General features: G+C 37.7%; 1 protein-coding gene across 4 annotated transcripts in view; it reads right to left on the bottom strand.

Moving 5' to 3' along the window:
* Nucleotides 1–13: 13 nt before the first annotated feature.
* Nucleotides 14–24884, bottom strand: part of myripb (myosin VIIA and Rab interacting protein b) — a 55485-nt gene continuing 30614 nt past the window's right edge. The window contains exons 8-15 of one of the 4 annotated variants that reach the window (XM_048174680.1): nucleotides 23655–24301; nucleotides 21268–22353; nucleotides 13725–13787; nucleotides 9585–9767; nucleotides 7872–8033; nucleotides 7673–7768; nucleotides 7474–7543; nucleotides 14–2246 (exon numbers count right to left, since the gene is read on the bottom strand). In XM_048174680.1, the coding sequence (XP_048030637.1) occupies nucleotides 2200–2246; nucleotides 7474–7543; nucleotides 7673–7768; nucleotides 7872–8033; nucleotides 9585–9767; nucleotides 13725–13787; nucleotides 21268–22353; nucleotides 23655–24301 (2354 nt within the window). In that variant the 3' untranslated portion in view covers nucleotides 14–2199. Of the gene's footprint in view, nucleotides 2247–3477; nucleotides 4150–7473; nucleotides 7544–7672; nucleotides 7769–7871; nucleotides 8034–9584; nucleotides 9768–13724; nucleotides 13788–21267; nucleotides 22354–23654; nucleotides 24302–24884 lie in introns of those variants that run through there. The other 3 variants (XM_048174679.1, XM_048174681.1, XM_048174682.1) reach the window with 3 other exon arrangements.

Here is a 24884-nt window from a genome sequence, read left to right as displayed (position 1 = left end):
AAACATCTCTGAATCTCTTTAGGAATGCAAACTTTATTCATATTTATTTGAACACTGCTTGTGTCAGAACAAATTTGGCACATGAGAATTCATTGGCTTTTTTCTTTCGCTACAGAATATTTTCTTTTCTCCCAATTAACACTTTATGGTTAAATTACACAGAGGACACTCTGATAAGAGGCAGACTAATGCCCTTTCAGTCATGACAAACCCAAAATACACCGAAGAGCCTACGATATTTCATATCTTTCATATCTTGTCTTTTTATATATGCATTTGATTTTTCAAATAGAAAAATACATGACACTGTAGGACATTTTCAATTTCTCGACTGTGCTTTTCATGGGATATTTTACATCTATAAGAAATGTGATACATGCTTTTATACACTAACATTGCCATAGACAACAACAAAGAGCAGGACCCGTTTAACAGCATGAAAGCTGGACATGTTCTCTGTAGAGAGAGTGGAATGGAGAAGACAAAGTTTGGGATGATGGTGCAAATTGTATATTGCATGCTAGTTTATTCTCCATTGGCTCAAAAAAAAAAAAAAAAAAAAAAAGTTCTGTGGAATATCTCAAGGTAACTAAAGATCAATCTTTCATGCTTCTGTGATTTCTCTGAGCTAAAAGGTCCAATTTGTGTGTCTGAACACACATCACACAGCACAGACGTCATCTTAGTCACTCACTAAGACAATATGATGCAGTATTTGATGTCACAGCTGTAATTCTGCATAAACAGGTTATCCCTGTTTTATAAAATGCTCAAAAATAGAAAAGAATAACAACTATTCTTGCAAGGTTTTAATGTGAACCAAAATAGCCTACCTTACCAAATGATAAATTTAAGCTCATGTGATTTATATTGTACAGGCTAAATAGCATTATAACAAAAATAAAGATTATCTATCGCAACATAATGCAGTTGTGATTAAACACAATGGTGGTTTGGCTTATCGTAAGTGTGCAGTTGTAACACTGTGCTATTGTAGCATTTTTCTAATGGTTTTATATTTACTATATGGATTATCAATTGCAAACCAATTTGCATCACAGAAACATTACAAATAGTTTTAGAATGTCCAAAATTACATTTTAAGTATGTACATGCTTACTTTTATAGGTGGATTGTAATACTAAAGCAGTGCTGTGAGAATAACAACTAGGTTTTTCAGATTAATAAATGAATAAGAGGTCAACAAGGCCACAACCCTTGTGGACAAATTACTGGAGTGCTTCTTATATGGAGATGGCAGTGATTTGATGTTCATACTCAAGAGATCAATAGATATCTGAGGTTGATTCAAACACAAGTATGAATACACAGTGGGTTTATGATTCATGCAAACACACTCAAAAACTCATTATATGGCAAGGTTGTCAAGTGCTTTCCAATAGTACTTGACCCTTATTTTTTTTATAAAATCAAATAAAGACTAAATGATAAATTTCACAGTTGTTTTAGATGCTGAATACAGTTTTTAGCACAGCGCCTTAAAGAAACCACTCCAAAAGTGACCATCAGAAAAAAAAACCTGAGATATTTGCACTGCATATGAGAAGAACAGAAAAAAAGACAATGAAAATCAAACAGGTCCTGCAGGTATTTTGTGTTCACTTTCACATAGACATTTCACACATTTAAAACTTTTACCAAATGTGCTCCAGCTTCTTTGCAAAACAAAACAACAAAATAAAATAAAGGTCACATTGGTCATCCCGAGAGTTTTTTTTCCAGTCACATACAGATTGCAAACATGTACAACACTCAGCAAACATTAGAAAAAGAGAAGGAGGTGACGTCCCAGATTGTTAACATTTGCCATTGTTCATTGTTACACATACAGTAATTACATGAGATTAAATCTACAATTACAACCCTCTGTGATGGTTCATTGTAGGAGTTTGGTCTCCATTAAGGCAGAGAGAGAGAGAGAGAGAATCAGGTCCCCTGGTAACCGGAGGTGTTGAGCTCCAGGGTTTGGTAGAGTTCTTGGGGTCAAAAGTGACATCAACCCTATATAAGTTGTGATCAGGCCTGGGGTCGACAAGTAGCTTTAGTTCTGATCAAATTAGAGGACCGGAAGTTGGAACAAGGCACTGGTGTGGAACAGCCTGATGGTCCTATAGCAGTCACAAGTGGTGTGATATTGAGCCATATAGCTTATCTGAGAATCACAGAGGTCACATCTTGTCATGGCCTCATAGATCTCACCTGCAGCTCAGATTTGACTTCCTTTTCTGTGTAGAAGGAATTCAAAATACCCTATTAAAACACACTTTTTTTTTTTATGGAAATCCATTTTCATAATGATATATTGGCTTAATGTGCAGATATGTTTAACACTTAGATTTCTTAGCCCTGAATGAAAATATACTTTCGAATTATCTCATTACATGAATCTTGAATAAGCTGTTCCTGTTAATGTCATAGCCAATAGCAGGAAATTTAAAGGGAGAGTTCATACAATAATGTAAATCCTTACATCATCGGTAACACTTTATAGCTGGGTTCTTCAACCCTGCTCCTGGAGAGCTATCTTCCTGCAGATTCTGCACTGTCGCAAATGGCACCCTAAACACTCACGGTCTTTCTACAAGTCCACACTTTCGCTTTGACTGTCAGGTAGAAGTCTGCTGCGGAGCTCGTTTCAGTGCAGCACGCAATCTCTCTGCGCTGCAAAAAAGCGCTGATGATCTGACAACACTAACAAACATGTATATTAGAGTTTAGCAATGTTCATTGTGAAATTCTGCACAAATTAAAGTGTCACTCAGTCAGTCTGTGTTCCTTTATGAGGTCACGACTCGCGAGTGTGATTTGATGCTAAATCTGTGAGTGTACCTTCTCTGTGATGAACTGTAATAAATCCAAACATGATATGTGAAATGGCCATTATTACATTATCCCTTTTGAAAATTATGCAACTGTGTGTGTGTGTGTGTGTGTACATATATATATATATATATATATATATATATATATATATATATATATATATATATATATATATATATTAAATGAGAATTATTTAATGATTGACAATCATGATTCTAATTTTTGAGCAAAATAATTGTGATTATCATTTTAACCATTATCGTGGAACCCTACTTGCAAGCACCCATCAAACCTTGCTCCAACACACCTGCCAGGAATTTTCAAGTAAGCCTGAACACCTTGATTAGCTGGTTCAGGTGTGGAGCCGAACTTTGCAGGACAGAAGCTTTCTAGGAGCAGAGTTTGAGACCCATGCTTTCCAGTAATGTACAACAACATAATAGGTAACATGAGCAAAAAATACTTATAATACTTTTATAGCACTTACTAAACTTGGTAATGTTAATTTATATACACACTACCATTCAAAAGGGTCATGTGACAATAATACTGTCAAATAAATGCAGCCTTGGTGAGCATAAGATTATTCTTTAAAAAGAATTTGTATGGTAAACTACTCATACATTTTAATATTAAAAAGTTGCACGTTAAAATTCATGAATTAACATGAAAAATTGTATATCTATAAATTAACATTAGAGTGTCATGGCAATATCTATTAATTTGTTCAAAAATATATAAAAAATGCAATTCATAGAAACCTTAAGTAGACTTTTTATATGATGAGTGCTTTTAATTTCAGAAGTAAAATTAATTTATTCAGATATTTTTATGGGCCATAATGAAGAAAAAGCCTCATTACAAAATTAAATTACTGTAAATACATAAAAAAAAAAAAATACAATAAAATAACAATAAAGAATTGTACACAACATCTGCTTACTGCATGAAAAAGGGCAGCATGAACATTCTGCAAAGCATCATGTTTTGTGTTCCACATTAGAAAGTCATACTGGTTATAAATGACGTGTTAACAACAACAGAATGTTCTTATTTGGGGGGTGAACTTTAATGTCAGCATACAGCACACTGTCCAGCTTTCTGATGTATTGACATGGATTCTACAGTACAGCACAAATGAGTATTAGGAGAAAAGAGATATCAAACAATATTACAACATGCAACACTGACTAAAGAACCACTTCAGGCTTTGTACATGCTGTTACCATCTCCTTCTATTGGTAGGTTTGTGTGACTAACAGCTGAACTGGAATAAGTAAGCTTGTCCTGGCTTTGAAGCTGCAGCTAATGTGAAATAAAGAAATCAAGATGAATCATGGTCATATCAATGGTCAGCGCTAAACAGAACCCCTGTTAATTAGTAGGAAGATTAAGCAGAAGATGACGAGAGAGGAAAGAAGATAATACTGCTGCCGACTCTGTTTCTTCTCTAATGGACCCTCTTTTCTTCTCCCAGAGTATCTACATGGTACATTAAATCTTGCACCTTTTCACTGGTTGCTCATTCCACCTTTCTTTTCAAATCAAAATGTGTAATGTCACTAGGCGTGAAAATAGATTTTTTTTCCCTTCCTCAACGTCAGTGGAAGAAAAAGGTGCTCTTTTTTCTGAACCACATGAAATTGTTGCCTGTGGGATTTTAGCAGGTTCATACGATGTGGTCACACATACAGTACACAGAGTAAATCATGTAGGATTTATGCATCGTTGTGTTTCTGAAAATTCCATGGAGGGTATTATAGCCGCTCTTTTGAGATACAAGATATATTTCACATGAAAAAAAGACTGTGAGAAAAATACTTTTGATTCTTTAAGATCATGATTCCTCAATCAGAGTTTGAGACTAATGCTTTGGCCTCAGGCAAAATAACATATACAGTAAAAATGTACCATAAATTACATTTGGCAGATACTAGATACTTTCTTAAATGTACTGAAAAACATACATGTACAACTGAATATGCTAAATAATGTCAGTTACTATTGAAAATGAAAATATTAGCAAAGGTTTGCATACATAGTCTCATATTTGAAGAAGTTTGCATCATTATTTCTGTTACTTTCCTGTTTAATACTGTGAAGATGCTTTGAAACAATTTAAATTGTATAAAGCACTATAAAAATAAAGATGACTTGACTATAGTGCTTGTAAAGGGATGGTAAATTTGCTTCTTTATGCTGATTCAGACTTTTTGTGAACTGGTTTGACCCATTCATTGACAAGGACTGACTTGTACAGAACAATTCACTGACACATCGAATGTCATTATGGCTTGAGAGCAGGTTTAGCTCTATACAAACTTGACTAGATGTGCAATATCTACCTGCTTAAATATTAGAGCAGATTTAAAGTTAATTCACCCAAAATTAATATTCTGTCATTAATTATTCACCCTGTCGCTCCAAACCCCCAGGACATTCGTTCATCTTCAGAACACAAATGAATATCTTTTTAATGAAATCTGCGAGCTTTCTGTCGCTCCATTGACAGCTACACTTTCAAGCCTCAGAAAGGTAGTAAAGGCATCATGAAGTAGTCCATGTGACTCCAGTGGTTTAACCTCGATTTAATGAAGCAACGCAAGGGCTTTGTTTGTGCAAAAAAAAAAAAAGACAAAAAAACAATTTACCACTTTATTTACAAAATATTAATCTCCAACGTGCGCTCACGCAACAAAGTCAGCTCTCGAGCTAAAACAACATGAAGGAAGCATGGCATTAGTTTTCACTGTTATGCTGATGATACTCAGCTCTATATTTCTTTGCGCCCTGAGGAATCTTGTCAATTCTCAAAAAAATAACGGAATGCATAGCTGATATAAGAAATTGGATGACTAGCAATTTCCTACTACTTAATTCTGAAAAAAAAAAAACAGAGATTCTAATTATTGGACCAAAAACCTCCACACATAATAACCTAGAATACTGTCTAACACTTGATGGATGTTATGTCAAGTCTTTGTCCTCAGGTACTGGGGTGTGCTCTTTGATACCAATCTTTCATGTGAAAGCCACGTTTCAAGCATCTGTAAAACCACATTCTTCCATCTTAAAAATATATCTAAAATAAGACATATGCTCTCAATGACAAATGCGGAAAAGTTAGTTCATGCGTTCATATGACCTCAAGGTTAGATTACTGTAACTCCAGCTGTTCCATAACGCAGCAGCTAGAGTTCTTACTAGAACCAGGAAGTATGACAATATTAGCCCGGTTCTGTCAACATTGCATTGGCTCCCTGTTAAACATCGTAGATTTTAAAATCTTGCTAATTACTTACAAAACACTAAATGGTTTAGCTACCCGGTACTTGTGCGAGCTCTTAACACATTTTAGTCATTCACTATTGAGATCTCAAAATTCTGGCCAGTTGATAATACCTAGAACATCAAAATCAACCGCAGGCAATAGATCTTTTTCCTTTTTAGCACCTAAACTTTGGAACAGTCTTCCATTGTTTGGGAAGCAGACACACTCTGTCAGTTTAAATCTAGACTAAAAACACATCTCTTTAGCCTGGCATACACATAACACATTATCTTCTTCTATAAGTCAAATCATGCAAGTTAATAAGTTAATAATTAACGATTTTTACAACGGAAGTGATTCAATCAAAAACTTACTTTAGCTTGAATATAAATTTATCCTAGAGCTGCTGTAAAGGCAAAATGATCTCTGTCCAATAATTTTCCTATTATCACTGTGAAGCTGCTTTGAAACAATCTGTATTGTAAAAAGCGCAATACAAATGAAGATGACTTGACTTGACCCGACAAGTGTTGTGGTGCTTCTGTGAATGGACATATTTTGTAAACAAGGTGGTAAAATGTTTTTTTTTTTTTGTGCAAACAAAGTACTTGCATTGCTTCATAAAATTGAGGTTAAACCACTGGAGTTACATGGATTACTTTTATGATGTCTTTAGTACCTTTCTGGGGATTGAAAGAGGTAGTTGCGTAGGCTGTCAATGGACAGACAGAAAGCACTCAAATTTCATTAAAAAAATAAATTTTACACAATTACATTTATTAATTTAATTAATTTAAAATATAAATTTTAAAATTCCCTGGTTTTCCATGAATGTGGAACCTTTTTGTTTATAAACATTTATCAAGAATGTTCCATAGAATTTCCTTCAAAATCAGTGAGGAAATGTGAAAAAAAGTTATAAATAGCAAGAGAGATACATGAAGGTTAAAGAAATTGTGTCCCTTCTGCCATTTGCTCTGAAATGTCACTCAATTCAAACATGGCAAGTCAAAATGTGTTGCACATGTGACGTGAGAACCACAGATGGATCACATCAATAACAAGAAACCTGGCACAACATGTTTTGTGTCATTTTTAAACTGAATACAGAAGGCCAAGGAACTTTTTAGTTGTCTGTTTCTTATATAAAGCTATCATAAGGCATGAATTCTAGTGCACAAGTAGTATGGACCACTTTTAAGGTGCATTTTTTTTTACCCCCTATTTGGCATCCCCATTGTTAAAATGAGCCCTCTAGACATTCTGCACTATATTTTTAGTTGTGACTTAAAATATGAGGGTGAGATCCCTTTTGAGCCACTTAACCCTTCTAAAGTGTAGTATATGTGCGTTCATACCTGACAGACTTCTGAGAGGAGGAGCTGGCAGCTTTCTCCTCTGATGACGAGAAGAGTCCAACGTCTGGGACTGACGCAGGAAAAACAATACATCAATATTATGTTTTAAGTCTAAAATCCTGAATCATTATACATGTATCCTGCTTTTTTTTTTAAAGTTCAATCTTAAGTGTAATATTAAGGTGCAGAAGAAACTCACCATGGGTTTAGATTTGTACTTGGAAAACCGTGTGCATGCAGATACATTCAGACCTGCAGTTTTGAGGGCTGATATTCTTGCCTCAATATCTGAGATCTGCAGATAACAGACAAACTTCTAAATTTACACTTGTAGAGTCTGATACTGTATCAATAGCACATTTAGGACCGGTCTACATTGTTACATAGCAAGCACGCACCTGGAGCTCAGACTGCTGAACCTGGGCAGCAGCAGTAGCCACCTGGTCTTCCAAGAAGGCCAGTTCAGTCTCCGTTGTGGAGCTGCTGATGCTGCGTGCACAATCTTCTAAGTCACTCAGCGCCCCCTCTAGGCTGTACACAGCACCTGCAGCCAAATACACCTGCACACAGATCACAGGATCAAAAACTGAGATCACAGAAACCATCAGAACTTTACTGATAAATGCGAGAGCTGAATGATGAGACTAAACTAAAACCAGGATTTTTCAAAGTGGGGTCCAGGGGTGCTGTTGTTCCATAGAAAATTTGAGATTTGTGTCAAAATCAAAGTAAAAGTTAACATTATTTCTCAAAGTGATTTATTTTTTTAAAAAGAATTTTAAATTATTAGTTCATTTTTCATTCAGCTTTCTTAAAAGTAAGAAATGAAAACATAAGTCAGTCTCCATATATATATTTCAATAATGACAACTTTCTGAGTAGTTTTAGCATGTTAATGAAAATGGCATCTGCTATGTATTCTGCTGCTGCTGTAGTGCAAGTATGGACTACTGCCAAAAGATTCACAGAAACACTGCTGTGAGCATGTAAGATATGCTGCTGTATGAACAGACATGAATAAATCCCGTAGCAGATCCAGGCAGGTGGAGCTGGGGGAGGTGGAGGATTTCAGAGGAACTCTGATGCACTGCAAGACTGCACAATGGTGACCAGACTATTTAAATGTTGAGTAAGCAATCTCATTGGCTGCAGAATCAGCAAGGCCATGTGGTAATGGTGTGATTGCATGTAAAGGACCTATCAGCCTGCACCATCTAGAATTTAATGACTGATGCAGATATTTCAATCATGACAACTCTGAATAGTTTTAGCATGTTAATGAATATGGCAATGTTAATGTATTCGTTCTTGGCGGACTAGATCTGCTACGCATGCTTAATGCTAATGGACTATGCCAAGTGTGCCTGGGCCTGCTTTGTCAAAAGGCTTGAATTCTAGTAGCTTGACTTATGTGTATCTGGGATCCACTTCTATAAGAAATTTATTTTCTTGTGTAACGCGTCAGCCAAGATCACACCAGCTAAACACCCTCTGTCTCCGCCTACTACAGTAGCCATGCCCCAAACTCTCAATATAGGTTGACCTGGAAAGAGACTGATGGATCTGAGTGGACTACTCTCAATGTTTTGATAGTGCTTTGGAAGCTCAGTGTTTACACTTTTGGGGGAGATAAACCCATGAATGGCATACTGGTTATTAACAGCATAAAAATCAGCTTAAAAATTCTGTTCTAATTTCTGTTCAGGTTTTTGACCTGCTCAGATCCCAGCTCAAACTATATTGAGAGTTTGAGGCATGGCTACTGTAGTAGGAGGTGACAGAGGGTGTTTAGCCGGTGGGAGCTTGGCTGACGCATTAGATGAGAAAAGAAATTCTGCTTCAGTTATAGAAGTGCAAGCCAAAATTTGCTGCAATTAGACCTTCAAATATGTGTCCTTGTGTATTATATCCAATTATTTCATTTTAAATTATTTTTAGTATTATGTTTTTAAAGTTACATTCAGTTGTGTGGTTTCACTGGTCACAATTACGGTTTGTCTTAAAAAAAAATGATCTTGGATTTCTCCTCTTCAAAAACAAACAAACAAACAAACAAACAAACAAATAAACAAACAAAAACCATTAGAACATATTCTAATAATAAATCTTACATTTTCCTCCATCTTAGTGAGGTGCTGGTCGAGCTTCCTGGTTCCCGGGCCTGAGGACATGGGTGTGCCAGCCGGAGAAGGGTCATGAACTTTGCCTTCTGCCTCTCCAAGTAATTCCTCTGTAGCATTTAGGACCTTTAGTACCTCTGTGGTGATGCTACATAAAGACGCGGCAGAGTACTTCTGCTCCATATACATGAGAATACACATAAAACAGAGGAGAAATCCATTGATAAACAGATATGCAAAACAGAAGAAATTCAAATGCATCAGGTGCTCTTGAAATTTCCTTAAAGGTGCCCTAAATTCAAAAATTGAATTTACCTCGGCATAGTTAAATAACAAGAGTTCAGTACATGGAAAAGACATACAGTGAGTCTCAAACCCCATTGTTTCCTCCTTCTTATATAAATCTCATTTGTTTAAACGACCTCCGAAGAACAGGCGAATCTCAACATAACACAGACTGTTACGTAACAGTCGGGGTGTACGCCCCAATATTTGCATAATGCCAGCCCATGTTCCCAACATTATGAAAGGGATTACACAAGGGTAGCCAGTTAACGTCTGGAGCTGCACATAGCCGAATCATCAGACTAGGTAAGCAAGAACAACAGCGAAAAATGGCAGATGGAGCAATAATAACTGATAGCCATGATAGCATGATATTTTTACTGACATTTGTAAATTGTCTTTCTAAATGTTTCATTAGCATGTTGCTAATGTACTGTTAAATGAGGTTAAAGTTACCATCATTTCTTACTGTATTCACGGAGACAAGAGCCGTCGCTATTTTCATTTTTTAAACACTTGCAGTCTGTATAATGCATAAACACAACTTCATTCTTTATAAATCTCTCCAACAGTGTAGCATTAATCGTTAGCCATGGAGGACAGCCTCAAATTCACTCAGAATAAAACTTTAACATCCAAATAAATACTTTACTCACATAATTCGAAGCATGCATACAGCATGCATGACGAACATCTTGTAAAGATCCATTTGAGGGTTATATTAGCTGTGTGAACTTTGTAAATGCGCTGTAATATAGTTGACAGCTCGTGTGGCAGGGAGCACACGATTTAAGGGGGCGGCGCCGAGTGTAAATCAGTGCATTGTTAATGATGCCCCAAAATAGGCAGTTAAAAAAATTAATTTAAAAAAATCTATGGGGTATTTTGAGCTGAAACTTCACAGACACATTCAGGAGACACCTTAGACTTATATTACATCTTGTGAAAAAGCATTCTTGGGCACCTTTAAAAGCCATGAAACCATTTATTAATAAGAATAATGATTAAAAAAAAAAATGAAAAATTCAACTGTTGGGTGGATTACGACTTCCACATAGCTACCCAAGATCTCACTCCCAATTAAGCATGGATGTATTGCTTGTCATGAACAAGCTGTTCGATCAATGAACAGGATAAGCGGATTATGGGAGAAGAAGAATGTGACGTGGACGTACGTGGACGAGAGATGCTCTAACACTTCAGAGGTGTAGGGTCATCATTGAGGGTGTTTCAAAAATGAGTAACACACACTCATCAACATGCACACTTGAATATTAAAGGAATTATTCATTCAGAAATTAATGTTCTGTCATTATTAAATCACCCTCATGTTGTTCAAATCCCCCACAAAAAAAATAATAGCATCCAGGTTTGTAAGGACATGAGCGTGAAATAAAGACAGAATATTAATTTTTGAGTGAACTAATTATATAAGAGATACTGGGTAAAAACACAATGTGCCTGAGAACGTGATATAAGCTCTCATACTAACATCAGAATGCACGTCATCGCAAGATAAGGACAGGGATGAGAAGTACATTAGTTCTCGTCAATAAGTTTTACAAAGTGTATCATCTAGAGTACTAAGCCATCAATATGAGATGTACATGTTGATGCGTGTGCATGTGTTTTTAAGTAAGACAGTAAGCACATGAGAGAGGGTAATATGAAGAGATAAAATGACTTTTCAAGATGAGAAAGTGAGAATGAAAGAGATGGGAAGAAAGAGAGGAGCAGTGTGATTCAGTAATGAATACTTGAGGAATCAATTAATGGTTGGGTTGGTGTATGCTTTGATCACAGATATAATTGATCCAAACTCAGTCCTCAGGACATGAGTGGCTCTGAAAGGGGTTGTGTGTGTGTGTGTGTGTGTGTGTGTGTGTGTGTGTGTGTGTGTGTGTGTGTGTGTGGACATCTATATGGACATCTATAGTGAGGGAATATGTAGAAAACTGGTAAGCATGGAGCACTGAATAAATCTAACCCAAGTTAAAAAGTACTCAAGAACCACATTCACAGATATTCAAATATTAAAATGAAAAACAAAATAAAAATAAAAAGAGTTCATTTCTAATATGTTTATGCTTGCACATAGGATAACAAAATGCTTGTAGGCATGGTCTATTAATAGGGGAAAGTGCTATCTTAATAGGCTAATTTTCATAGCAATAAAGGCACAAAACTCATGTTTTGTCTAGACGTTAGACAGCTATGTCTGATAAACGGTTTTTAACCACAATTTACAGCATGAAAATTTTAATATTATTTTTTTAAAAGTTACATTCAGTTGTGTCCCACATTTTTAAGCAATCTTGTTATAACCTTCACTGTAAAAAATGTCCGTGATTTTAATGGTAAAAGACTGTAAAAATTCTACAGTGAAAAACAGTTAATTGGTTAACAGAAAGTTTCTGCACTATATACGGTGAATAACTATAATAGATTTAATGGTAAATTTCATGTAATTTTACGGTGAAATACCGTTAGTTTTTGGAAGTAAAAAATAACAAGTCATTGTAAAATTTACAGTGAAAAAACGTAAATTGACATTCCCACAATTCCATGCGTGACACTTCACATTTGATGTATTTTCGTTGAAATAACTCTGTTTCTTCTTAGTTTTTCTTAGATTTTTCTAATCAGTTATGTACATTAGGGTTTTATGTTACATCTAATGTTGTTACATTAATGTTTATTGCATTTTTAATTTCAAATTTCATTTGTGTTACCATGATGGTGTTTAGTGTTTGTGTGAATGTCACTGTGTGCACCTTCTATATATTAGTGTTGTCCTTCTCAGCTTGTGGAAAAGATGCTTATGATGAGCTTTGATTCATCATGTGACTCTCATCACCACTGTGTTTGGTGGTTGTCAGTGTATTACAAAGGTACAAAACAGATATTAGTACTTCAACAGGTTGAAAAATTAACATTATATCAGTTAATGAAATACCGTAAATTTAACAGGATTTTTTTATGCTGCTACCGTATTTTTTACGGTAACGTTCTGGCAACCACAGCTGCTGTTTTTTACCGTCAATTTTACAGGATTTTTAGAGTGTTCTTTTATGCATGATTTAAAAAAAATAAATCAATAAAAAATCTCTTTTTTGATTTTCACACAACTCTCTATTTTTTCTCTGTACTTTAATATATTCACTGTATTTCAACAGCGTTACTACCTGTAAGAAAAATGAACAAAATATAATATCATTAAAATATGTTTTTTTTTAACATATATCTGTACAAACCAACATGTCATCCCACCCTTGCTGAGTGTCAAAGAATCCTGAAAAATCACAGGAATATATACACACACACACACACACATATATATATATATATATATATATATATATATATATATATATATATATATATATATATATATAAATAAACACACTAAACACAGATATATATAATCAATTTTCATAATAATACAAATTTCACAATATGACTGTTTTACTGTATTTTTGATCAAATAAATGCAGCCTTGGTGAGCCTAAGACACTTCATTCAAAAACATTTAAAATAATCTTACTGGTCTCTAACTTTTGAACAGTGTACACTAGTAAAACGATGTTCTAGTTTTGAACCATGGAGACTGACAGAGAACTGAGCATTGTTATTGTTTCACACCACCATGTGCTTCTCTCAGTATCACCACTAGTAACTGTAGATAAAAGAGAAATCTAAAGGAAGATTTCCCCCACTGTGTATCTGCTTCTAACCTACTCTGTAATGTCATAAGAATGTTCTGAGGTAGGGATTAATGAACTACACATTTGATTAAGGAGGAATCTCTCCAGCTCTACTAAATCTTCTCATTATGATATATCTCACCTGCTGTAAGAGAGAGGAGAGTAACTGAAACCTCTGCTGTAGGGCACGATCGCTCAGACCCTCCTGAACCAACAAGAAGGGGTGGAGAGAGAGAGAGACACCGAGACACACATACAAAGAGAGAGAGAGAGAGAGAGAGAGAGAGAGAGAGAGAGAGAGAGAGAGAGATGGGACAAAAACAAATGAGAGAAAAACACAGAGACAGAAATAAATGGGAGTGGAAAGAAAGATAAAAGAGATGAAAGACACAAGACAGTAAAAAAGGGATAGTTCACCTTAAAGTGAACCTTCTGTCATAATTTATTCAACCTCGTGCCATTCCAATCCTGTATGACTTTCTTTCTTTTTTTCGGGATACATTAAGAAACCATGAGGATTGTACTGGTCCTGTGCTTTTCAAAAGGATGCAAATGCCCCATAAAAATATAATTAACATGGTCAATGTGAATCCTGCACAATAATCAAAGTCATATATTTTTTTTAAATTAAAGTTGATATTCACGGATAATCTTCCCCTTTGGTAAGCTGGATCATTCAATCAGTGAGTTGAACCACATTAGTCAGATTTGTGAACAAACCATTCAGACTAGTTTAGTGAACCACAAATCAGACATATTTACTTCTCTCATGAACTCGCCAAGGAGGGGAAGAGCAGTTCCCTTTCAAGTGGAACTCAACACCATGTCATGGCTTGATGCTATGGGAATGCTTCACATGAGCCGGTGTCTGATACAGTACGGGTGAGGACTTTCCCGTGTCACCCCCCACTCCCTCAAAAAGAAAGGGGACCAGGAAGCGCACTCAGGCTCAGACATCCCGAGGGAGACAGGATCTCAGATCTGTAATCTCCTCCAGGATGGCAAAGAAAAAGTCCTAATGCTCATGGGCCCTAGCCCACCAAGACTTTGTGTGCTTGTCCTTTCTCTGGGTCCTCGGCAGGTGTTTCTTCCTGTTCCGCCACTACAAGTGATTCAGGGGGTGAAGGTGCCCAATGGGCCATTCGCCCCATCTTCGCTCAATGCTCATTCAGCCAGATTGGTCGGTCCCTGCCAGTGGGTACTGAATACAATAGAAAAAGGCTACAGGATTCAGTTTGCCTTTCGTCCACCTCGATGGCATAGTAGCAACAGTGGTAAGTCAGGAGTCAGAAATTGTTTTCTTCAACCAAGAACTAGTCTCTCTTGGTGAAAGGGGCCATAGAAAATGTACCCCTCCCAGGGAGGGAGTCGGAGTTCTATAGCCAGTACTTTACTGTGCTCAAAAAGGACTGGGGGCTACATCCAAGGGACATGAACCATAGTCTTTGGACATACAGGTTCAAGATGCTCACCCTAAAGTTAAGTGTGTAGAAAATCCAGTTTGAGGAGAACTAGCTCAATCGGAAGAGTTGGCAGCGCTACATCGAGATCATATAAAGAAGTTGGGGTTGCAATTGAACACCAAGAAGTTCCTTCTGCACATTAGACCATTTCACTTCTGGTTCAAAAGCAGGGGGTTCCATCCTCTGAACCACCTCTTCAGGGTTGTAAGGGTCATGCACCATGGGCTACATGCTCTACAATGGAAGGAGCCATGGTTCCTGAAGAAGGGCCAAGCTCTAGGGGTGTGTTGCATCACAAAACTCGATGAAAAAATGATGGACACTCCCTCATGGGATGGGGTGCAGTTCTCGATGGCCGACCAGCCAGTGGGCTGTGTGGGGACCTTCATCTTCACTGGCACATAAATTGTCTAGAAATGAGGGCAGTGTTTCTAGCTCTGAAACACTTCCTCCCATTCTTGAGGGGCTATAATATGTTGGTCCACACAGACAACATATCGGTAGTCACCAATATAAATTACCAGAGGAGTCTGCATTTGCGCCTCCTTTTCAAGCAAGCACAGCAGATCCTGCTCTTGGCAGAGAAGAAATTCAAGTCACTAAGAGCAATTTACATTCCGGGGAATGCAAACCTGGAGGCAGATACCCTGTTGCAACAGAGGCTGAGGCTCAGGGAACGGCAACTCCATCCACAAATGGTGGAGTGGATGTGACAGAGGTACCGCCTAGTGGAAGTGGACCTGTTCGCCTCTGAGGAGATGACCCACTGTCCCCTCTGGTTCACCCTCACTCCTCCAGCTCCATAGATGGACGCCATGGTACAGACATGGCTGAGGCTGCTTCTGTATGCCTTTCCTCCGATAGCTCTGCTCCCAGGGGTTCTAGCAAGGGTTCACCAGGACTGAGTCTACCTTCTCTTAGTGGCCTGATTCTGGCCAGCCCAGGTATGGGTCTCGGACCTAATATCTCTCCTAGACGGCATTCCATGGGAGATTCTGGTTCGGAGTGATCTTCTGTTTCAAGTGCAGGGGAGGATCTACCACCTCAAGCTGGAGATCTGGAAACTTTGGATCTGGCCCCTAAGGGGTACCGGCTCATAAATTTTGGTCTCTAATCCGAGTTTGTTGAGACAATTCTTAGTTCTAGAGCCCCTTCCACTCAGAAGCTGTATGCCCTGAAATGGCGACTCTTTGTATCATGGTGCAAGCAGCGCCACCTGAACCCAATCAACTGCCTGATCAGTTCAGTGCTGGAGTTCCTTCAAGATCGCTTGTCAGCAGGGCTGACCGATCTACACTAAAGGTTTATGTGGTTGCCATCTCAGCTAGCTACATACCTTTAGATGGGTCTTCTGTTGGGAGACATCCTCTGGTGTCTCGTTTCTTGCGCAGTGCCAGATGGCTGAGGCCTATCTGCCGGTTGCGAGTTCCTTCCAGGGACCTAGCATTGGTTCTGGGAGCATTAGCAGAAGCACCATTTGAGCCACTGGAATCAGTTTCTGAGAAAATGCTGACTCTTAAAGTGGCCCACCTGGATCTCAAGTCCTTCACGGCTGATCCAGTCTCAGCCTGCACTCACAACTGTCTGTGCAGAAACATAGCGTTGTGGGAAGGCACTGTTCTGTGGCATGGTGATGTCGGCATTAAAATTTCCATAGCATCAAGCCATGATGTGGCATTAAGTTCCACTCGAAAGGGAATGTCTCAGGTCACATATGTAACCTGATTCCCTGAGAGGGGAATAAAACGCTGTGTCAGGCTGCTACACCCCCTGCCAGGCGAGCTTGTCTAATTGTACTTCAGAAAATTAGAATCTGGCAACACGCTGGTATAGCGTCTGTTTATGGTTTCAATGATGCACTATGCTACGTCATCATGCTCAGCCAAACGCGGATTGTTGTGCGTAAACACGTGCTTCAGACATTGGCACACGTGAAGCGTTCCCATAGCGTCAAGCCATGACACAGCATCTCATTCCCCTCTCAAGGAACTGGGTTATATGTAACCTGAGACGATTTCAAGATTTTTTAGAGAATCTGGGGTGCTTAAGTTTCCTTTATGAAGCTGGAAAGCTTCAGTCTCCATTCAGTGTAGTTGAATGAACTCATAAAATTAAGGTTCCAAAAGTTTTTTATTTTTTTATTTTGCAGCAATGCCATAGAAGAACCATTTTGGGTTAACAATCTTTCAGCGAACAGTTCTTAAAAGAACCTTTTTTTTTTTTTGGTAGTGTGAAGAACATTTTAATATTTTAAGAACACATTTTTCCACTATAAAGAACCTTTTGTGAAATAGAAAGTTTCCATAGATATTAAAAGTTCTACATGGAACCACAGATGCCAATACAGAACCTTTATTTTTAAGAGTGTGGAAAAGAGCATGGAAAACAGTGAGAACATTTCTTTGTGTGTAAGTGTTCTGCATAACAAAGAGAGTCATACTGGTTTGAAACAACATGAGGGTGAGTAAATGATGAAAGAAATGCCATTTTTGTTTTAAAGGTCCCATTTTTCGTGGTTTTTTGAAGCTTTGATTGTGTTTATAGTGTGCAATATAACATGTGTTCATGTTTCGCGTGTAAAAAAACACAGTATTTTTCACATAATTTACTTATCTGTATACCGCTGTTTCCACTGTCATAAAAACGGGCTGATGACTTCCTTGTTCTATGAAGTCCCTCCTTCAGAAATACGTAACGAGTTCTGATTGTGCCAGCGGTTCCTCTGTTGTGATTCGACAGCAGCTTAGCGAACCTTGCCCGGAAAGGTCACGCCTCTTACCATAACGTGGAGATACATTAATTTTACCCTATCAATTTGAGCCGGAATCAGACCCGGTGATTGGACTGCGGGATGAAAATAACAGCGTTTCGACGACATGGCGACAAACACACTCTACAAATGCAACTGTTGTGTATTCCTGTGGGCGGAGGTTAGTCAAAAAACTGTTTTAGTGACGTCATTAAAGAAGGAAGTAGAGGGATGTAGTCCAAACTGGCCGTTCGATGTAGGCGACTTCTGTTAAATAAAATATCTCGCTTGGCATTGAACTTTGAGCTTTAAAATTTTACAGATTTTATTTATACTCTAACAACAACATTACACACTAACTAAAGTTTGAAACATGGGATCACGAAGAACGGGACCTTTAACTATTCCTTTAACATAATGGACAAGAAGCAGGCTGAAAATGAAAGGACAAGACCAGATGCAAGGCGAAGAGGATCCATAGAGGAACACAGTACCTGCCTTATTGTGTGTATTCCCCTCACAACATCTAGAGAGGTTCTATATTAATTTCGCAGGCTGGTTCATGCGTCACACAATGCCTCATGCATGATATAAGTCTGAAGTAGCAACACAGAATTGGGCTTTCATTAGACATGCTTTTCTGTGTGTACTTGATCATGGCTTCTCATCAGCAATGAGAAGTGAAGACCTTCATTTTGAGTTTGATCAGTGACATAGATGTATGTTTGAGGGCTTGAGAGAGAGCTGGAAGGTTCTAGAGGAGCAGGCATCTTCTGAAGGAGCTCAGTCTCTTACAAGGCACCTTGTAATTTACATAGGAAGGACATCAACATCCTTTGATGTTCCTGGAACCACATTCAAACAATCACTAGCCTCAGGTTTTAGGTCTAGGGCTATGATTGGTTGACAGGAATGTTTATCTACTATCAACAAAGAATGTTGATCCACAAACTCATCTCACTTTTGTAATCACTCAACATCTTAGTGCTGTTTCTTTATCAGTTAGGATAAAGGAGAGTTGGGTGCATAAAATCACTTTATATTCACCCATTCACATCAAAAGAGTAAATTGGGACTCAATTCCAAAACAAAGTGAACCACCTACATGCTCTTACAAAAATACTGTGCCTGTACTACAATACACAAATTGATATATATATATATACAGTCAAACCAAAATTTATTCAGACACCTTGAACATTTCATTCATTAAAGGGATAGTTCACCCAAAAATAAAAATTTGATGTTTATCTGCTTACCCCACAGGGCATCCAAGATATAATTTTTTTTACCTCTAATACACCACTATGTCCAACTGCCTTAAGCACGCACGGCATCTGGTGCGTGAGGTGTGTACGCGCTCTGGCGTAGTTTGCGCAAGCACCATAAGTGATCTCTTGCAAGTATATGTCACTCATTGTTTACACAGTGCACAAATATTGTAGGTACGATGGCTAATCAAAATGGTACTTACTTGCGCTTATCCAGATTGTTCAAACTGACTTAAAACTAAAATATTACGTTCTCTCGCACAAATTCATTTGGGAGTGGTGACTTTCCATGTATTTCCAACTTCTGAGCCTGCTTGCCTGAAGTTATGGTTGATTGCTCTTCGGCTGGATATCAACACACCCATTAATGTACTAAAGTTGTTGAGGGTCTGCAGCGATCATTTTTCCCCTGATGATTTTACATAGCCAGGAGAGGATCACGTATGATTTAAACCATCAGCTGTGCCTATGGTTTTTCCACATCCAACTGAGGTATGTGAACAAGATCTTTGTATGAGTCCTTTTTATTTGTAAAGCTGCCCTTATGAAAAGTAACAAAATAAAATTAAGCTTTGATGTAATAAATCCATGTTTTTTAGTGGTTTACTTCCATTTGTATAACAACTGTTGTACTACAGGCACCATGTTTAAACTACGCCAGAGTGTGTACACACCTCACATACCGGATGCCGTGCGCGCGCTCAAGGCAGTTGGACATAGTGGTGTATTCGAGGTAAAAAATGATATAACTACTGTTCGGTTTCTCGCAAATACCAATCGTTTTGTGTCTTAGGACATCAATGTGTCGTCACAAGCCGCAGGGTTTAATTTGGATTTGTCTGTGTATGTTTTTTTTACTCTCATAGATTTTGTTACCATTGCCATGCATTATACGACTGACAGACTGCAATGGTTGGAGTTAAAAATCATCATTTGTGTTCAACTGAAGAAACAAAGTCACCCACATCTTGGATGCCCTGGGGGTAAGCAGATAAACATCAAATTAGAATTTTTGTGTGAACCATCCCTTTAATACAGTTTATTCACTATAGTTTAAAAAATGGTAATAAAATATGACAAGATCTCAGAGTTAAACTGTGTCAGAAAAAAATAATCTTAATTATTTAATTATGTTAGATAATACTTAAGCAAAACGTGGTCAGGTCAAAGTGTCTGAATAATTTTTGGTCCAAAATTTATCAATTTTACTGGTAGTCCACTGTATGAAGAATGTTTGGGTATAATATGTCATAGTTTACTTTATTTTGCTATCCTCACTTACATAAATGAACTATAGTGTCCTGCACCTACTAGTAAAAATATATCAAAAATATAAAAAATGTCTGAGTAATTTTTTGCTGTATATTTATAGTGCATATATACACTGTATATATATATGTATATATCCGCATACATGAGCACACCACCTCTGAACATATAGATATTTTTTCTTTTCCTTAATGATCACTATTCATCCTAATTCATGGAAAGATGACAAAATTGAAATCTATTACACTTAATAAAAAAAGAAAAAAATGTCATCAAAATCTGTAAAATAAGTAAATTAGCCAATTTTGCATAAAAGAAGGGTTGCAAAAATGAGTACACCTTTGATTAAATTCAAGAAACCTGTAATATTCTAGTATGTATATACGTTTAAGTATACTTATCTGACCTTTCTTAGCTTTGAGTGTACAAGTTCATGACAAATTTTCACATCTATTCTGTTTAACTCCTGAAGGATGACCTCCTTGAATGCCCTGATGTTTGATGGGGAATGAGGCTCAACTTGTCTCTACACAATTCCCCACAGGTGCCCAACTGTGTTAAGGTCATGTGAAATACTTGTCAACTGAAGGTTTTTTTTTACCCTGGGTGAATGTATAGAGTGTATTACAGCACAATGGTGTGTAAATTCATGACACCATTGATTAAGCACAACTCCCCCACTCCTTTTGCATTCAAACATCCCCATATAAAAATCTTCTTTACCAACGAACGTCAGCTACTGCCATGGTGGAGCAACAATTTGAAGAGAATCATGCTGATCAAGGTGGTTAAAGTTGGCTAAACTGTTAATAAGTCTAACTAAATAACTGTGTTTGAGATTTTTGAGTCCAGTTAGGCAGCTCACTATGGTTTAAAACAAAGCCTGGCTGAAGTATGTAGGAGAGGAACTTTTAGGCTGGAACCAGTGCTTACCTCTGATGGAGACAGTGGCTCCTCCAGACCACAGGGGATGCTGTCTGGAGATGTAGTTGAAGACCTTGTTGTCTTTGTCTCAAGCTGTTCTTGTTTTTCTGACCCTGTTTCTGATTTGCATCTCTGTGGTGGTATTCTCTTCATGTTTTCCTTCTCTGTTTCATTGTTGTCTTCTTCTAAACTGTTATTTTGCTTCATTACTCTACCTGATGCTCCCTCAGTTTCACAGGCCACTTCCTGTTTATCTTCTTCTTTGGAGTTCACACTCACTTTAGGCTCTAATTTGTCTTTTTCCATGCCTATGCTTTTCCTCTTCCTTTCTATCTCTTGCTTGATCTCTGATTGTCTCTCTTGCTCTTGTTTCAGTTGTTTCTCCATTTCTCTCTTTCTTTCCTGTTTCCTCACAACCTGCACCTCAATCTCTCGTTGTCTTTCTCTGTCCCTCTCAATTTGTTTCTCCAGCTCTCTTTGTCTTTCTCGTTCTCTTTCTACTTGTCTTTCGATTTCTTTCTGTCGCTCCCTCTCTCTCTTCACTTCTCTCTCTTTATTTATCTGTCTCACTGCATCACTTATGTCCATCTCTCTAACCGTTTGTCTTTCATTCGGCTTCTCAATTTCCCTCAATTTCCCATCCCTCTTGTCTCGTTTGCTCTCTCGCCTTTCCTTCGGTCTCAGTTTCTCATTTTCTTTCTCCCGTACCATGTCCTCTTGCTTGTCGCCCACTTCCCTGATTGGCTCAAAATTAGATGACATTACATCCCTCTCACTGACTTGGCCAACCAGCTCACCGAGTTTGGATCTCTGTTCCTGTTCCAGGGTTTCATTTACTGAAGAGCCCCTGAGCAAAGGGCTCTGAAGGTCGAACCCTGGTTTGATGGCTCCTGATTGGCTTCGCATTAGCGGGCTGGCGGCACTAGAGTTCTGAGCCACTGTGTTCTGATAATCAGGTTCAGGGGTCATGGCGTCAGAGGTCAAAAGGTCAGGAGGGGTCACAGTGTCTGGAGTCTGGTAAATCAGAGGAACTGGGTTCTCCTGGCTCTGTTGCCGGCGTATCATCATGGCATTGAGGAGGACGGCACTGTTCTCCTGAGGTGTATTAGAGAGAGAGAGAGTTGAGAAGCAGACAGAGAGATAAAAATTATGAAAGAGAGAGAAAAAAATAAGAATATAAAATAAAGACTTTATTACTGAGATAAAAGGGTTGAAGGATGTTCACACCATTTATGCCAATAAAAGCACAACCCTGCCCTGCAGTGCCACCTACTGGAGTCAAATATAAACCACATTCAAATTCACAACATTTCCAAAAAAAAAAAATTTTCTTCCTTTTTTTTTTTAATTTTATACTTTGTCTATGTTGCTGCAACTCTAATTTAGTATCTAAAATCATGAAAAACAACGAGTAACATACCTTCACTTTTCAGTCAAATACTACAAAAGAAGTATTTTTTGTTGTTTTTGGAGAATATAACTGGAATTAAATGTATTAAATTTATGTATATAATATATACTTATAGCAAGGAAAAAACAGTCTGTCAATTTGTCAAAGCAAAACAACAACAGCAACAACAACAACAACAACAACAACAACAAAACGTAATATCTTATGTAAATTTGCTTCTCAGGTAAATCTTGTTTTAAGAATGATTAAATGCTTTCTCTGAAAAAGAGAATAAAAGAAAAAAGAAAAATATTTAATCCATTATTCAGATAAAAAAATTGCAATACAGCCTTTCCAAAAATAAAATAAAGTAAAATAATTTTCACTTAATTTTTTTATCAGATTTGACAGCATTTCTCAGATGGAAAGAGAAGAGTATTCAAAGTTTTTGACTACAAGGAAAGCTCAAGAATTTAACAGTAATGCCTTGAAAAAACACCAAAAGGCTGAAAAAATTACCACTGTATTATAATATTGGAGTTGATAATATATTAAAATGATAGCATTAATATATTGTTGTATATAATAATAATAATAATAATAATCATCATATTTACGTTGATAATAATCAATGTTACGTAAATTACAATGATATTATAATCAAGTGAGGGGGATTACAAAAAAAAAAAAATTCTGGCAGGAATGTCAGACCATAGCACAACTAATGTGGACCAAAACAGATATGAGTCCAGTTTCATGGCTAGGGTGTCACACAATTCACTTTTTGGTGAAAATTTGATTAAATCGAGGTATCCATTGCTAGTTAGTTTCTGCACACCAGAAAAATCTATGTATTTTTATGCTTATTTGTGCTTTTAGCTTTGACATTTAATAGTAGCAAGATGTTAAATCTTTATCATACCATAGTTGAAAACACACCACTATAAATAGTCTCATGATGATTTTTATCAATAGTAATAAACCAAAAGACAGTCATTTCTCTTACCACTGTGGCAGAGCTGTACAGTGCATTATTTGCCCGGCTGTGGTCTGATGTCTCACGTTTGCTCTTTCTGCGCCTCCTTGACCTTTTGACCTGCTCGCTCCGCTCCTCCCCATCACTACTGTCCCCTCCCAGACGGGGGTTAAAGTTCACATCAAGAACTTCTGGCCTCAGTAGAGGTGAAGCTACACTGCTTGCATGATGTCTGTAGGGAGGATACGGGTGTGCTTCAGGCAGCCCTTTTTTCCTCTGGGGTGTACCGTGGGCTGGTCTGCTCGCTCGAGTGGATGGGGCAGGAGACGTCTCCGAGTCTGAGTTGAGGGTCTCAGTGTTGGTGTACTGACCCGAGGAGGGTGAGGTGATGGGTGGGTGTTGGGTGTACGTCCATTCTGGGTCATGTTGAGAGTCTGTGTAATACGTTTCATCGGAGAGACGTCTGCGAAACTGTAACAGGGCAGCCCCCCATCCCCCCTGGTCCTCGGGGTCTGAATCAGAGCCCATTTCGTCATACGCAGACACAACGCCTGATTCTTTCTCCAGCACGCTGAAAACAAGGCTCTTGCGCTTGGTCAGCAGACTGGGCCGGGAATGCTGGGAGCTCTGCAGGGCGATCCAGTTACCATCAGGGGACTGCAGGACTGAAGATGCACCTGTGGAGAGAGACACAAACACCTGGACAGACAAATATAGAGGATGTGTGTGTGCACCACATACACAAACAGAAAATGAGAAAACGTCAAAATAATAAAAAGGTAATTTTCTTGTGGATCTGTAATTTTTTTCTATACCAACCAGACATGAAATTATTTTTGCAGTAATGGTTTGTTTGACACTCGACACAGAATTAAACACTTCACCTTTGTATACCTATTTCGCACCCAGTCAAAATGCATACAACTTTAAAGAGTCTTAAAAGGAGGAGGAAAATTCTTTACTTTACTCACCCTCATGTCATTCTAAACCTAAATGACTTTCTTTACTCTGTGGAACACAAAAGAATGCTAAATGTCTTTTTTGTCCAAACAACAAAAGTCATTGGGGTCCAATTTTGGTGTTTTTGGACCCTACTGACTTTCATTGTATGGAAAACATTTGAAAAATTCTTCAAAACATCTTTGCGTTCCAAAGAATAAAGAAAGTCAGATTTGGAACAACATGATCAGGGTGAGTAAATGATGACATTATTTTCTTTTTTGTATGAAATATATCTTTAAATCTTGCAATGAATCAACA

The sequence above is a fragment of the Megalobrama amblycephala genome, linkage group LG22, assembly GCF_018812025.1.
Source record: "Megalobrama amblycephala isolate DHTTF-2021 linkage group LG22, ASM1881202v1, whole genome shotgun sequence".
NCBI lineage: Eukaryota > Metazoa > Chordata > Actinopteri > Cypriniformes > Xenocyprididae > Megalobrama > Megalobrama amblycephala.
Note: the sequence above shows the minus strand (reverse complement) of the source record. Positions and strands in the feature narration are given on the sequence as shown.